A 16,748-nucleotide genomic window follows, 5' to 3' on the forward strand; every position below is an offset into this window, starting at 1 on the left:
AGAGGAGCCCTCCCTTTCCCTCCCCCACCTCTAAAGAAAGCAAGAGTCGGAAGCTAAGGGAGGAAACGTCTCTTTATTTTGAAACAGTAGCCTCCTAGTGGCAGGAACGTGCTTTTGCCTGGTGGGAGCCCAGCGTCCGACGCCACTGCACCTGTGGAAAAAGATGAACGTTGCCAAATCCTGCCGCTGTCGGCGCAGCAAGACACGGAAATGCACTTCCTTGCTTTTGTACGCAGGCAGAGGGACAGGAAGGAGGCTTGCCTCCCAAGGCGCAGTGAGAGTGCCGTACCTGCATTGCTCAGACGCTTAGGATGTGCTTCAGGAAGGCTGCAGAGAGAAGAGGCAAGAGGGGCTTCAGAAGCTGGCCTGATGATAACCCATCTGACTTTAGATAATTCAGACTTCAGGATGCCTCCACCCACATACCTCGGGCCTCCTGCCTCCCTCTTCCCCAGTCGTTTCTGCTCCTCTGGCCCCTCACCTTCATAGTTGATGCAGCCACTGCTGTCCTCATGTCCTGCCAAAACAGACTCCACCTCCTCTTCAGTCATCCTCTCTCCTGGGCCCAGACACAGTGTTTTAGCCCCTGCCTTCCCTCCCTCATTCAACCCATGCCTCTTTCTTCTGGTGGCACCTCCTCTTCTCCCACCCTGGAGACTTGCCCATAGCAACAGTCCCCCAAGAGAATTCCCTCTTTGTAGTGGGCATGCCTTGAATGTGTCTCTGAATCTTGCTTTCCATTTCACCTCAATTATAGGTGGTGAAAGCTTTGACAGACAAGGAAACTGAATTCCAGAGGATTAAAAAACAGACCATATCATAGAGTACAGCCATCTCTTCCCAAGACTGAAACTCAGATTTCCCACCTCATTCCCTTTCCTCTGCCCTTTGGGAGACAGCTGCAGCCCACTCACTTTAGACTGAAGGAGGAAGACCTTCAGATCCTGTCCCTAAGGCTCTGACCTTCTCAGTCTCCTGCCCATGACCCACAGGACAGTAATCCCTCACTGGCTCTGCTTACTTGGCTAACCTTCTTAGTTCATCCCCTCCTCTCAACACCCCCAGGAGTTCTGGTCCCTGTCTCACCCAGGGTGGTGAGGACATGTCTGAGCTCAGCTCCCATGACTTTGCCATTCTGCTCTTTGTCAAACACCCGAAGCCCCTCCAGGTAGTCCTGGTATGAGCCTCGGTCTGGCAACTTGGCGACTGCCTGAAGCATGGGCAGGAAAGTCTCAAAGTCCACACGCCGGGACTTCAGCTCTGGAGATAGAGAGGTGAAGGAGAGGTTACTACAGTATCACCTAGGACCCAACTCCCATCCCCACCATGAAGGGTTTCATCTGTTCAACATTCAGATATTTTTCTGCCCTTATGTTTGACAGTTTTTAAAGTCCTGGGACCCACCTCAGCATCCTTTATCACCTTACCAACATTCCACCACCAAACTGAAAACCCGCATTGTCCCAGAGGTGCCCTCACCATCACTCTTGGGGTATCCCATGACCCTGAGCACCTCGGCGTTGGTGGGGTTCTGGCCCAGAGCCCTCATCACGTCCCCACACTGGCTGAACTGGATCTTGCCATCCCCCACTCGGTCATACAGCTCGAAGGCCTCCTTGAACTCTGAAGTGTAAGGAGAGGTCAGTGTTGACAAGGGGTTCCCATCACCACCAAGAGAAAGGAAATTCAGAAACAATGCGCTTGAGCTGGGCAGAACAGAGAACACAAGGAGCACTAGTGTGGGAGGTTTCAAGGTCGGGAATAGAGGTAGGGGAATAGAAAGAGGATCTGACTAGGGACTTGGGATGGACAGTGGGATCAGTGGCGTCTCCTCACCCTCCAGCTGGTCCTTGTTAAACTCGATCTGTGGAAGAGAAGAGCATGTGAGGAGAGATGACAGGACTCACTCAATCCCTCTCCAGCACTCCTCCCGACCCACTGGCAGCCACTTCAGGGGAGGGGCCCATAGGGACCAGGCTGGGAATCCAGCCATCTCAGTCCCATTCCCAGCTCCAGAACTTGGGAGAATCCCAAGAGGAGGAATTATTGGGGGGAGGGTTTCCTGGGAACAGGGTTAATCCCATGCCACCTGTTCCCCTCCCTCTACTGCCCTGAGCCCTGCATCCCTCACATAACTGGGGGCTGAACAAAGGCTAAATTTACCCCTGGCCCCCAGCTGTGATTGTCTAACAAGTCTGTCCTCTTCAGCCTTCCCTCCTGGGGTTCAGAGCTGTGGCTTTTCATATTGAATAGTCAGACAGGCACAGGCAGCAGCTCCCCCCTTTCACCTTGAAACTGTCCTCAGAACCCAGATGTTCCCCATCTTACAGGCTCTGCCTCCAGCAGTACAGTGAGAAAGTGATGTACATACACACACATGTTATCGGTTAGAGGCAGAGGGCAACAAAGACAATAGAGTCATTAAGCTTAGATGCTTCCAGCGGGGGGTGGGGGGTACTAAGAAAACCCCCCACCATCATCCAGTGCTTACTGATTCCCTACCTTCTAGATACCTGTAGTCCCCTAGGCTACATCCCACTGTTGTACCGACTCCTCCATTCTCTTCTCACTTTTCAGGGACTTACCACCACTTTGGAGAGATCGATGGGGGGCTCCTGGGGTTTCGCAGGTTTCTCAATGATTAGAGGGACAGGTGGTGGTAGCTCAACCCTGGATGGAGGGGGCCCTACTGCAGGCTTAGCAGCAGGCTTGGAGGCAGCAGGGGGCCCCACTGGCTTCTTCACGGGAACATCCTTCTTGGGAGGCATGATGTCGGGTGGCCAAAGGACAGTGTGCCGATGGGGGCACCCATCTCTGTTTAAATAGCCAGGGAGTCTGGGATGTCAAGGGGCGGGGGCAGGGGCAGGGAGCCAGTTGGCTGGGGGGAGGGTGAGATAGAGGAGAGGTATGCCGGCTGCCCTCACTCCCCTGGCCTTGTGTGGTTCAGGACTCCTGCCCCAAGGTCTTCTCCCTTCTGTCCACCCCGCCCCAAATGCTGACCAGAACAATGGCCCTTTGGGGGCCGGGGGAGGAAGGCAGAGACAGCCCAGAACGGGGGGGGCGGTTAACTTTCAGGGTGCAGATAGGAGGGTTGCCAGGGACAAACTGAAACAGGGGTGAGGAAGAGAAGGGGACCCAGAAAATTCCAACCCCCTTACTCGGAATAGTCCTTTTCCCTAGCAGCTTTAGACTCTTGAAGATGGAGGCAAGGATGGGGGCCTTATTAAAGTGGGGTCTGGGAGTAGTGAAAGAGGTAAAAAACAAGCAGCTCTTCCACTTCCCTCTTCCTATCGATGAGGAGCAGGTAGTTCACCCCACAGCTTATAATACTCGGTACCTCAAGTCCCTAACCCCCTCCCTCCCAGCCCAGAACTGGAACTGTGCACTGCACGATATGGAGAAAGAACAGTAATAGAAAGGCGTGACTCCCACCCACTGTCTCCTAGCCCGTGTTGTTTTAAGAGTGGGGATGGAGGGAAGGATTGAGTTTAATACCCATCACCCATACTCCAAAGAAAGGAACCCTTGTCCACAAGCCTATGGTCATTCAAGTCAGACAAAGACGGGTGCCTGCTGAACCTGTAGGGACTCCATGGTGGCACCTGAGGGGAAAGGCAGGCTCTGAGAGGCAAAGGGCCTAATTTCTAAAATCTCTAATCCGTAAAGATGTGCGAGGTCCTCTGGGCTCCATGAGTATTCAACCCTCAACCAGAAGGATAATAAGACCCTGACTTGGCAGCCAGGTTGCAAACCTTGCTGTGGGCACTGGGGAAAGGTGGAAGTCAGGGGCCTATGAAAGAGGGGAGGGTTTGCTGGTTATTTTTGTACTGGGGGTAAAGAAGGCGATGATTTAGACAGCATTCTGAGGAAGACAGTAGTGATTCCATTTAGGGGTTTAGAGAGTTGATGCTGGGTCTCCCACTCGCAAAAAAAAAAAACAACCATCTGAACCTCATTACTGCAAATCGTCTCATTTTAGGAAAATCAGAATCTCTCCTCTAGCCAGGAGTACCTCACACACATACACACACACAAACCCCTACACATACACACCCCTAAGCCTTAAATAAAGGAAAGAGCCCCTCCCCAGCGCCCCAAAACTCACCCTGCGGGGTCCAGGTAAGGGGCGGAGGCGGGGCGCAGGGCAGCCGCGGGCCCTGAAGGGTTAATTTCTGCGGCCTCGGAGCATGCCGGGAGATGTAGTCCTCGCGCGCCCGCGGGCTCACGGGAAACACCGCGGTAAGGCTCAGGGAGGATGCTGGCGCAGTGACTTCCGGCCCGCGGCGGCGGTTGGTGACTCAGGATTTGGGGGTGCGATTCTTGTCCCAGAACCTAAAGGCAATGAGCACTTTACAGCCCCTATCCCTGACCGTAAAACCGCGCGTGGCCCCTCAAGATATCTCCTTTGCTTGGCTCTGAGTTCCCCGTTTAGTGTGGGCGGGGATTTATTCCTGAATCCACTGGTAAGAACGCAGAACGAGGGGGAAAGGCTGCAGCTGCAGCAGGCCGGATGGAGGTCAGACAGTAGGAAGCACTTACTCCCTCGGGCATAATGGTTCGGCCTTTTTAGCGTCCTTTTACTGTTTGGTAGAAAGAGAACAGAAGCCGTTGAGTTGCCTTGTGACTTGGAACAGTTAACTGAAGTTTTTCGTTTTTTGAAAAATGAATTGTTAGTTAAGTGTTAAACTTTGGAATTAAGCAGGGTCACCTGCCCTAGTCGCTCTAAATTGAAATTTCCGCTGAATGCGGCAGCGTATGTACCAGCCACCCTGTCGTTTCTTCACAGGTCTTGGAATGCAGGGCTGGCTTCTCCAGCCTTTGACTATGAGAAGTCTCTGCCCAGCATTGGACATCTCTTTCCCGCAGATGGTTGTTTTTTAGATTTTTTTAAAAAATTGAAGTAAAGTTTACAAATATAAGTTTCAGGTGTACTACACAGTGATTCTCAGTTTTTAAAGATTATTTATAGTTACTGTAATTTTTGCTGTATTCCCTGTGTTGTACATCCCCCAGATGATTATCAAAGTTCCTGTTTGTGCTTGGAGGGAGCCAGCCCAGGCAAGCTCGACTTCACTGGCTGGACCAGTAAATGCCCTGGTTGCTCACACAGTGTTGGACATTGGGGCTTGCCTGGATGGGCAAGCAGTGGGTCGGAGAAGAAAACCTACCCACCAGAGGTCAATAGTGTGAGGCGTAAGTGAACTTTATGGGCAGTGCAGAAGTGATGCTTGCTGGTTGGGGCAAGCTTCTTGGAAGACCAGAAATGGGTTGTGTAATAGAAACAGTAACGATGAGGAGGGTGTTAGCAACTATTCTGGAAGTCTCAGCAGAGCAGGTACTGCTGTGAACCATAGAGATGGTAAAGAATGTGGACTCAGACCAGCCTGCTTAGATTTTTTTTTGGGGGGAGGGGTTTCTGTATGTTTAAATTTGAATCTAGGTTCTGCCACATACAAGCAACTTCAGTTATCAATAATATGTAACCTTGTAGTTCTGTTGGGAGGGTTCAGTGTGTTAATTTTTGTAAAACAGAATGGACCAGGCACAGAGTAAGTGATTTGTTAGCTAAATTTCCTTTACCCTTCCCAGCATATGAAGTAGTTGGTATTTCCTCATTTTTCATCCATAAAAGATTACTAGGCATGAACAGATGGAGAGCAAGAAAGAATACATTTGTCTTAAGTGTTTGGTTACAAGACTGTTTGGGGGAGGGCCACATCAAAGATGATTTTTTGTGTCTTTCATTGCTTCCACAGAAGTTGGTTTTGAAGATGGTTTATCTGATTTCTCATTCCCCTTCATAACTGCCTTTTGGCAGTTTGCCAAGGAGAAGTGCTTATGGCATCATCTGACTCTCTAGCCTTTTGTCTGATTTGTAGATAAGCAGTGCAAGAAGAAAAGATGAAGTCCCTTGCCAAATACAAATTGGAGGACTAGCCTTCATTTTCTGTATTATCTCTTTTAATAATAAATAACACAAACCAGACTGAACGTGGTCTTAACTGGGCATAGGTGATTTATGCACCATATATGTGGGCTTTCTGTGACAAATCCCCAGCTCTCCTCTCTTCCTGCGCCACCTGGGATGTGACTTGTGTGTTCTTAAGGATTGCATATTCTAATATTGAGTGAGTGAGTGAGTGAAGTCGCTCAGTCGTGTCCGACTCTCTGCAACTGCATGGACTGTAGCCTGTCAGGCTCCTCGGTCTGTGGGATTTTCCAGGCAAGAGTGCTGGAGTGAATTGCCATTTCCTTCTCCAGGGGATCTTTCCAACCCAGGAATCAAACCTGGGTCTCCTACATTGCAGGCAGATGCTTTACCATTTGAGCCACCAGGGAAGCCCTATTCTAATATTAGTCAACATAAAATAATTAGGAAGAGCAGAGCTTTTTAAAATACAATTTTAAAAGTTACTTTCCAATTACAATCATTACAAAGTATTGGCTATACTCCCCATGTTTTAAAGTATATGCTTGAGCATGTCTCACACCCATTCTTTATACCTCCAACTCCCCTACCCCAAGCTGCCCCTGCCCCTTCCCCACTAGTGACCACTAGTTTGTTCTCTGTATCTGCGAGTCTGCTTCTTTTTTGTTATATTCACTGATTTTTTGTATTTTTTAGATTCCACATATAAGTGACATCATACAGTATTTCTTTCTCTGAGATACTTCACTTAATATAATGCCCTCCTAGTCCATCCATGTTGCTACAGGTGACAAAATTTCATTCTTTCTTGTGGCTGAATAGTATTCCGGTGTGTGTGTGTGTGTGTGTGTGTGTGTGTGTGTGTGTGTGTGTGTGTGTACACACCACATCTTGTTCCACTCGTGCTTCTGTATTCTTGGCAATTTTAAATAATGCTGTTGTGAACACTGGGGTATTGGTTTTTTGTTTTTGTTTTTTAATATATACCCAAGAGTGGAATTGTTTGGTCATATGGTAACTCTGTTTTTGGCCTTTTGAGAAACTTCTGCACTGTTTTTCATAGTGGCTGCATCAATTTACATTCCTACCAATGGTGTACAAGGGTTCTCCTCTCCACATCTTCGCCAACATTTTTGTTTGTGTTCTTTTTGATGATAGCCATTCAGACAGTATGAGATGAGGACAGGCACAGCTTATGAAAGGTCTATGTTTTAATGTACATTAAAACCTGATGGGACAGTTTCTGGAGTTACACTATGTAAATCTTTAGTAACTTGAATAATTTTGGTTTCACCCTATACACTTTACCTAGCTCTTTCACCAGTGACTAATGTGTTAAGATGGATAATAGTTTAGGTAGAGAGACCCCAGTTTCCTCAATAAATAGGAAATATGTCTTCAGTCCTCTGGCATTTTGATCAGAAAGTGGTACTGGTGGTGATGCGTGATAGAAGAGGGAGGGTGAGGAGGATGTTTTATGATGCACGGGTCATTGATGAAGTCCTCTCCAAGACCCGTTTTTATAGACGCATACTAGATGCCACATATAAACAGAAAGATAGGTTTTCTGGCAAGAAATGCTAATTTCATTTTTGTAATATTCTAAAATGGTGATACTCAGATTTAGCTGTTCTTCAGAATTTCCTGTAAGCAGACAAACTTCCAGATTCTGCTCCCAAAGATTCTGATTCTAGGTCTGTGTTAGGGCCTGGAAATCTATTTGAAATATTTTTAGCCTACTGGAAAGCTCAGAGAATAAACTAACAGACATGGGTAATAAAAGTGATCTTTTAAAAATGTGCATTTGATCATGTCATCTTCCTGCTTAAAATCCTTTCACATGCTTTGATAAAAAAGAATCCTCGCATTGACCCACAAAAGCCAGCATAGTTTCAAAACACTCCTTGCCTGAACCAACCATACCTACTAGCTTTTAGATCTTCAAAAGAAAGCTATTCTTCTCGGCTTAGGTTGTTACCTCTTTCATATTCCTGCCCCCTCTCCCCACCAACACACACTATTTCCAGGGCCAAGCAGGGCACAGCGCCTGTCATATGCTGGACACTCAAATATCTGTAGAGTGAATGGCCGTCTGGGTGAAAGGGAAGAGTGAATAATGGACACTGATACTAGTAAGTCAATAGGGAGATAGGTTGGGGATTCAAGAGACAGAGAGTTCCCATGTACTGAGCTCTTATTTTTTTCATAAAGTAGAACGTGAGGTGATTACTACCAATATATAGCACAGGGGACTCAATGCTCTGTGGTGACCTAAATGGGAAAGAAATCCAAAGAAGAGGGAGTATGTATATCAGTTCAGTTCAGTCGCTCAGTTGTGTCTGACTCTTTGCGACCCCATGAACGGCAGCACGCCAGGCCTCCCTGTCTATCACCAACTTCCGAGGTCCACCCAAGCCCATGTCCACTGAGTCGGTGATGCCATCCAACCATCTCATCCTCTGTTGTCCCCTTCTCCTGCCCTCAATCTTTCCCAGTATCAGGGTCTTTTCCAATGAGTCAGCTTTTCACATCAGGTGGCCAAAGTACTGGAGTTTCAGCTTCAACATCATCCTACCAATGAACACCCAGGGCTGATCTGCTTTAGGATGGACTGGTTGGATCTCCTTGCAGTCCAAGGGACTCTCAAGAGTCTTCTCCAATACCACAGTTCAGAAGCATCAATTCTGCACTCAGTATACACATGGCTGATTCACTTTGCTGTACAGCAGAAACTAACAAAACATTGTAAAGCACTACAATAAAACTTTTTTTTTTAAAGTGATGTGATGCAGTTTGCAGAAAGAGGAAGTGAAGCAGCTGGCTTGAGAAAGTAGTGAAGGTTTTAAATAGGTGCTTTGAAAGAAGGGTGACAGCTTACTGGGGACCCACTGACAAACACTCACTTGACATTTATTGAGTGGCTACTCTGCTCCACACATGAGATTGCTGAATAGCTTGGAGGATGATTGTAAAAGGAGATCATAAATTTGTAATGGCGCTGATCCACAGATAGTTATTTTCTTCTTCCAGTATTACTCAGCTACTTGGATAATTAAGCTAGAGAATAGAGGCAGCTGGAATGGTAGTGGCTTAAATTTTATGGAATAGGGATAATGGGTGAACTTGGGAACAAGGAAGTTGAGAATCTTAAGTAAAAGGTTTGTAGTCCAGGCCAAATAGAGAAGGAGTGAGTATGAAAGTGGCTGATTAAATTGAGAGAATGTGGGAGGTCACAAGGCTGGTGTCTCAAAGAGGATGAATAAGTGAAATGTTTGGAGACCTCAGAGTTGTAGCTAGAGAAAATAGCACATTGGAGATTAAAATTTCAAAGAATATAGGAGAAGACAGGAACTAGGCAAGTTACCATGGGGTTGAAAGGTCAATGAGATGAAGGTCACTGGGTTTAAGGAGAGTGTTCCTTAAAGTTCTTTCGATTGCAAATAGCAAAAAAATCTGACTGAAACTGGCTAAACAAGATTTATTGGCTTCAGTAATCCGAAAGAGGTAGGGTGGGTTTTTAGTTCATATTGATCCAGAAATTCATGAGATCACCAAGGGATCTAATTCTCTTGCCACTGTCCCTGTGTTAGCTTCTTCCTTGGATCCTTTCCTGGAGCTACATACGGCTTAGCTACACATCCTTATACCACAGAAGGAAGAGAGAGCACTTCTCTTGACCATTGCAATCAGTTCCTGACTAGACCCACTTAGAAAAATGCACATCCACCCTTGAACTAATCACTATGGTCAGGGAAATAAATATGCCCTGGTAGGTTCAGACTGGGTTGTTGCCTACCCTGTGGTAAGGAGGATGGCGTTATTTTAATTCTCTTAGGCCACCCAGGGTGGTGGATCCACCTGCCATAGGAGGTGGATTGGAATTCATCCAGATGAGGAGGAAAGGGCACTAGGGAGGAAACCAAGTGTCCACCAAATGAGGAACTGTGATTTTAGTTACTGAGTAACTTGCAGTGTACATTGAAGACTCCAGGGTGACAGCAATATTCAGGGCACCACACCCTTCTGTAAATACTGTGTGTGTGTATATTGAGGGAGTGACAGCAATGGGAAAAGGTAGAAACGGTGTATCAGATTGGCATCATCTCCAAAGGAGCTGAGATTTTTTTCACTGCCCTGAGAATAATGATGGGGATGTAGCATTGGGGTGCAAAGAGAAGGCAGAGCCCATCTCCCAGTATAAGTACATGGAGTTAAGGAGAAAGAACGGTCTCTGGAGGGTGCTTCTGGTGAATGAGTTCTCTTGAGAGATGAGCCAGGTTTCAGGGGAGGCCAGAGTGAGCTTTGTGTAAATAAAGAATTGTATGGAGTAGAGTGAGTGGGAAGTGCTATATGGAACTAGGTTTGCAGAGGGTGCCGTGGAAAAGTTTGAGAAGGCTCTTCAGCAGCTCTCTTACTCTTTATACCTTTCTTATGTGCAGTGGTATTATAATTACTTGCCTGATCACCCTGCTTGTTCTTAGGTTTTTAGTTCTCTTTTTTAAAAAATTGACATTTAACATTATTTTAGTTTCAGGTGTACAACATAATGATTTGATATTTGTATATGCTGTGAAGTGATCACAATAAGTCTAGTTAACATGTTACCATATAAAAAATTGGTATATGTGTTATGAGAACTTTTAAAAGATTTACTGTTAGCAACTTAGAAATATGAAATACACTCTCTCTCTCTCTTCCTCTCCCGCGTGCATGCGCTCTCTCTCTCTCTCCCACATGCTCCTCCACTCTCTTCTCTTCAAGTCTTTGGGTTGGCATTCCTCACACTTCGAGGATGTATTCTCCTGCTATCTTCTAAGTAAAGTGGAGCCGTAACACTGATTTGCCTAAGAGCTATAACACGGTTTGTCCAAGACCCGAGAGCTGTGACGCGCCGAGGGCTTTAATGTCCGTCGCTCCAAATCTTTGTTGTGACTAGACAAAGAACCGAGGAACATACACTCGTGTGACATCAGTGGTGCCGTGACTCGGATGTAACCTGGCTGAAACAACCTCCACGCAGAAGAGGCCAGGCACAGCAGGAGCCCAACCAGCGAAGCTCCCGCTGTAGAGGCAGAACGCGAAGAAAATCCAGTGCAGGGGAAGGCCCATCGTGCTGGAAACCGGAACAGCGAAAAACAAACTGGCAGAAAGCTCACGTGGCCCAGTCTCAGCCTAGAAGACCTCTGGGTAAGGTCAACCAGCTACAACATACAGTGCCAGTTCAACAAAGATGGGAAACTACAGCCAACCACAGAAAATACCACTCACCCTTAAATGGACACCGCTATAAGGACTCTGAGGCTTGAGACTAGCAAGACGGGGAGGCACAATACCCCTCGCCGCCCCAGTTCAGCAGGAAGTACCCAGAAAGACCTCGACGCCCCTATTCCCAAAGAATTGGGCCTCCCATCTCTTGAGGGTGGTATGTTAGGTAGGTAGAACAGGGAAGAGGCGTCCAAAATGGCAGTGGCTACAGACAAGGAAGGGAAAAGCCCGGGAAAATGAAACAAAAGAAGGTCCAAGGACCAGAGTGAGGACCTCAGGTGAAACAAACAACACTCCTGGCTGGCCCAATTTACATAGGACAGGCCCAGGGAGAGATAAACATACAAATAAAAGAGCCAAAGCTAGCTGGCTCACTCTCTCTCCCACACACTGGGGTGCTCTCTCCTCATGTCTTTAGATCGACATGCCCTCACGCCTCAAAGATGGATTTTCCTGCTCTCTTCTAAATAAAATAGAGCTGTAAAACTGGAAAAAAAAAAAAAAAGATGAAATACAGTATTAACTGTAGTCACCATGCTGTACTGCACACCACATCCCCAGGGCTTATAACTGCAATTTTATCGTTTTTGACTCCCTTCACCCATTTCACCCACCCTCCTTCCCCTGCCACCAGCCACTGGCCACCACCAGTCTGTTCTCTGAGCTTGGTTTTGTTGCTGTTGATGTTGTCTTTTAGATTCCACCTACAAGTGGAACCATACAGTATTTGTTTTTCTCTGTCTGATTTATTTCATTTGCCATAACGCCCTCAGCTTCCACCCTTGGAATGGAATGGCGAGACTCTCTTCATTTCTGTGGCTGAATAACATTCCATTGTATTGGTATGCCACGTCTTCTTTATCTGCTCACCCGTCAGTGAACACTGAGGCTGTTTCCATACCCTGGCTGCTGTCAGTAATGCTGCAGTGAAATAGGAGTGCATATATCTTTTCCAGTCATTTTTTTAACATAATTTACTACAGGTCTCTGAAGTGTATATTAAACATTTTAGTGCAACATCTTACAAATTGTTTTCCTTTAAAAAAAAAATCATCAGCTCTCTACATCATGCATAAGTGGCTTGCCTACTCTGCCTCTTTTTTTTCTTCAACCATTAACACAGAAAAACCTTTGAAAAGAATATGAAAACTTGCTACAGAAACCCCCTGGGGAAAGAGGGTGTGTCCTGCAATGGGCCTCTAACCATTTTTTTTTTTTTTTTCAGAAAAATACTCAGAAGTGAAATTGCTGGATCATAGTTCTATTTTTAATTTCTTAGGAAACCTCCGTACTGTTTTCCGTAGTGTTTGTACCAATTTACATTCTCATCAACGGTGCACAAGGGTTCCCTTTTCTACACATCCTCACCAACCCTTATTTCATATCTTTGATAATAGCCATTCTGACAGGTATGCAGTAGTATCTTATTGTGGCTTTGATTTGCATTTCCCCAGTGATTAGTGATGTTGAGCACCTTTCCACTTACCTGTTGGCCATCTGTATATCTTCTTTGGAAAAATGTCTATTTAGATCTTATGCCCATTAAAAAAAAAGATTGTTTATGGGTTTTTGTGTTGACTTGTATGGGTTCTTTATATATTTTGGATATCATTCCCTTATCAGATAAGTGATTTTTAAATATTTTCTCCCACTCAGTGGGCTGGTTGTTTCTTTTGCTCTACAGAAGTTTTTCAGTTTTATGCATTCCCATTTGTTTCTTTTTGCTTTCTAGCCTTTGCTTTTGGTGTCAGATTGGTTTTTAGTTCTTTAGGGTAGTCTTACCTTTGCATTTCAGTACCCTTGCTAGTGCAGTGCTTCACAAATGTTATCTGAATCCTAACCCAGGAGTGGAAAACTGATAGGTAGGGGCATTGCTGCTGGAGAGAATGCCTACTGATTTCACCAAGAAATGACAATTGGTAATTTGACAGTGAGGGAAGAGACAGGAAAATCTGTAAAATTGGCAAAATTTTGCTCATCAGATGGCAAAGATTTTTTTTATGTTGTAATATCTAAAGAATATAGGAAAATATGTGTATTGCTGGTAGGAGTAGAAAACTCATATATTTCATTTAGAATGCAGTTTGGAAGAATATACTGCCATTAGGGAGTTCCTTGGTGGTCCAGTGGTTAGGACTGCACACTTTCACTGCTGTGGCGAGTTCAGTCCCTGATGGGAGAACTGAGATCCCACAAGCCACACCAAGTGGCCAAAAATGAATTTTGTGTGTTCCCACAGTGAATAACAGAACTACCTTTATTTCTGACAATACAGAATCAGTTTAACTATGGGGCAGTCGTTCTATAGAACTGTACATGTTGTAACGGTTACAAGTTATATTTTCAAAGAATATTTAATGAAGTGTAAAAATGCTTATTATGTGTTAAGTGGAAAAAAAGGTTATAATCCTACTTTAACAACTATTTATTCCTGTAATTGTGTTAGTGACCTCAGGCCTTAAATCTGCTGCAGCTCCAGATAGCACCTTTCCACTAAGAACCCAGCAGAAAGGGAGGGAGCAACAAGGGCTTTCTACTGCTGACGCTCCATCCCCAGGTGACTTCCTCTTACATCTCATTGACCACAGCCTGGTCACAGAGCCACTCTTTAAGTTGCAGCGGAGTCTGGGAAAGTGAGTATCCAGCAAAAACAATTGTGATTAATCCCTTGGGGCTGGCACAGTGCCACCAAGAATGCTCTGGAGCAAATGGCTGTTGGGTAGAGAGATGTGTTGGCACACCCAGCTAACTACAGCATGTTGTTTGGGCCCATAAAGCCATCTTCCAAAAGGGCAGTATTTGTAAACACCAGAGACAGTGTACCCATGTGCTGTCCTCTCTACCCTTTCTCTGGAAGAGCTAGTGTGTCATGTGTGCCTGTCAATGGCCAGCTGTTTAAGAAATACCACATTGGCCTCTTTCCCAGCTGGAACCATGGAGGGTGCAGAAAAGAAAAAGAAGGTTCCTGCTGTGCCAGAAACCCTTAAGAAAAAGCGTAGGAATTTTGCAGAGCTTAAGATCAAGCGACTGAGAAAGAAGTTTGCCCAAAAGATGCTTCGAAAGGCAAGGAGGAAGCTTATCTATGAAAACGCTAAGCATTACCACAAGGAATACAGGCAGATGTACAGAACTGAAATTCGAATGGCTAGGATGGCATGAAAAGCCGGCAACTTCTGTGTACCCACGGAACCCAAATTGGCGTTTGTCATCAGGATCAGAGGTATCAACGGTGTGAGCCCAAAGGTTCGAAAGGTGCTGCAGATCTTCAGTGGCACCTTTGTGAAGCTCAACAAGGCATCAGTTAACATGCTGAGAATTGTGGAGCCATACATTGCATCAGTTCAGTTCAGTCGCTCAGTCGTGTCCGACTCTTTGCGACCCCATTAATCGCAGCACGCCAGGCTTCCCTGTCCATCCACCAACTCCCGGAGTTCACTCAGACTCAAGTCCATCGAGTCAGTGATGCCAACCAGCCATCTCATCCTCTGTCGTCCCCTTCTCCTCCTGCCCCAAGTCCCTCCCAGCATCAGTCTTTTCCAATGAGTCAACTCTTTGCATGAGGTGGCATGGGGGTACCCAAATCTGAAGTCTGTAAATGAATTGATCTACAAGCGTGGTTATGGCAAAATCAACAAAAAGCGAGTTGCCCTGACAGACAAAGCATTGATTGCTCAATCTCTTGGGAAATATGGAATCATCTGCATGGAGGATCTGATTCATGAGATCTATACCGTTGGAAAATGTTTCAAAGAAGCAAACAACTTCCTGTGGCCCTTTAAATTGCCTTCTCCACAAGGTGGAATGAAGAAAAAGACCACCCATTTTGTAGAAGGTGGAGATGCTGGCAACAGGGAAGACCAGATCAACAGGCTTATTAGAAGGATGAACTAAGGTATCTACCAGGATTATTTTTGTAATCTGGTCAATTAATAAACAATTGAAACAAATTGAAAAAAAAAAAACCAAATTGGCATTTGTGTAGTTGCTGTGATTAACAACCCTTAGTTCATTTTATATAAGCACAACAGTGTACTAAATTGTGTCTCATCTTGTGTTTATTAATAGTATGTAGATCAATAACCCTTCTCTTATGTATTCTGAACTTAAAAAGGTTGGGAAAGAGTAGAGACCCTTCTGGGATGGGAGAATTTGTGCCATGTCCTTTAGTTTTCTGGAAATGTAATTACCTGGAAGTGATGAACTAGGTAAAGAGTGCTTCTTAAAAAATCACACATTTCAAGATCCCGGAAGCCAGCTATAACAGCAGACCTTGGGCTACATGCCCAGTATTGAATAAGATGAGAAACCTTAGAAATATAAGTTCCTCTGCCCTGTGTTTTGGGGTTTTCACCTGTTAAGTCTGTGGGTTTAGGGAAGGGCAACAGAGACTTTTTGCTCATGGCCAAGGCTCTTATGTTGATGGGAAGGAAGTAGAGATGGCAGAAGAACCATCAGTGAATACCAGGGATTTATTGGAAAAATTTGGAGCTGAGTTGATGGCATAGAGAGTTTAAATTTAGCTTTTGCTGATAAGGTGGATTTTGACAACTCCAAACTGAGTTCTTTCCTGAACCTTTCCTCTCCTCCCAGTGGACAGCATCCTAAGATTTCAGAGGAAGATGATAAAGCCCCCCTGAAGCAGTTATGGAATCTCCAAGTTCCTATTTCAGTGACCCAATTTTCAGTAATTCCTTCTTCCTCCACTTCACTTTCCCTTCACATGGTAGTTAGAAGGAATAGGGCATAGCTTCTGTAGCTTGCATTCCAGGAAGAGCCCCAAGGGTGAGCAGCTTTGAATGCGTATAAAATATTTCTCCTGTAGCTGCCCACTAGGTGGGCCTTAAGCCCTTTTGGATGTGACTGAACATCTTTGACTCTGTGCCGTGGCACAGAGCTCCCCGGTTCACCAGCTTTAGGAATCCTTTCCCTGGAAAGCTCAGAAGATGAGAATGTGTAATAGATGTCATCACTGTGACTGGGAATGAATCTCACCAGAAATTCAGTGAATTCACACAGGTCACATGAGCACCCTCAGCACTACCAGCAATCTTGGCTGCAACCACAGTAGGTTCTGAACATTAAGGAACCTGACTTGATCTCCCAGGAAGACACAGTCTCAGCTGCAGGGAGCTCCGGCCCACCTGTGCCTACCTCCCCACTCCTTGCTCTCATGGAGGAACATGTCAGTCAAAAGCTGCCCCACGGCCTGGATCTTAGAGAGACTCCAGGAACCAGAGGTTCTAAGAATCTAACTCCAGTTCTAAGCAGCTGCAGCATAACGTCTTTGGAGAAGGTACATGCTGACTTGATCAGAGATGCAAAGGGAAAGACTCTCAAACCCTGCTTCAGAGGCCGCCCAAAACTCTGAGAATAACTACAAGGAAAATAACTACAACATTCTACAACTTGGAATTGTTTTTCTGATGAGGATCCACAAACAACTCATGGACGTGCCCAGTCCTTTCTGAGACTGTTAATAAGACAGAGCCATCAGTATTGAGCCAGGAGTCGAGGTTGATGTCACCACTGCAGATCCTTAAATCAGCTTTTTTAA

At 45.6% G+C, this 16,748-nt stretch overlaps 1 protein-coding gene and 1 pseudogene across 1 annotated transcript; one reads left to right on the forward strand and one right to left on the reverse strand.

Moving 5' to 3' along the window:
* Positions 1 to 130: 130 nt before the first annotated feature.
* MYL6B (myosin light chain 6B) lies at positions 131 to 4,117 on the reverse strand. Its single transcript, XM_068970601.1, has 8 exons — positions 4,106 to 4,117; positions 2,586 to 2,814; positions 1,837 to 1,864; positions 1,480 to 1,623; positions 1,087 to 1,260; positions 482 to 559; positions 290 to 327; positions 131 to 151 (listed from the first exon to the last, which is right to left on the reverse strand). The coding sequence occupies exons 2-7, from the start codon at positions 2,766 to 2,768 to the stop codon at positions 299 to 301; spliced, it is 636 nt and encodes a 211-aa protein (XP_068826702.1). The 5' UTR covers positions 2,769 to 2,814; positions 4,106 to 4,117; the 3' UTR covers positions 131 to 151; positions 290 to 298.
* Positions 4,118 to 14,128: 10,011 nt separating this feature from the next.
* Positions 14,129 to 15,085, forward strand: LOC138078940 (large ribosomal subunit protein uL30-like; annotated as a pseudogene).
* The last annotated feature ends 1,663 nt before the right edge of the window (positions 15,086 to 16,748 follow it).

The sequence above is a fragment of the Capricornis sumatraensis genome, chromosome 4 (genome assembly GCF_032405125.1).
Source record: "Capricornis sumatraensis isolate serow.1 chromosome 4, serow.2, whole genome shotgun sequence".
Classification (NCBI taxonomy): domain Eukaryota; kingdom Metazoa; phylum Chordata; class Mammalia; order Artiodactyla; family Bovidae; genus Capricornis; species Capricornis sumatraensis.

Coding starts and splice junctions, on each gene's coding strand:
- MYL6B (XM_068970601.1), bottom strand. CDS start 2,768: ATGCCTCCCAAGAAGGATGTTCCCGTGAAGAAGCCAGTGGGGCCCCCT. Junction 1,865..2,585: donor TCGATCTCTCCAAAGTGGTG/GTAAGTCCCTGA, acceptor TCTCTTCCACAG/ATCGAGTTTAACAAGGACCA. Junction 1,624..1,836: donor TAACAAGGACCAGCTGGAGG/GTGAGGAGACGC, acceptor CTTACACTTCAG/AGTTCAAGGAGGCCTTCGAG.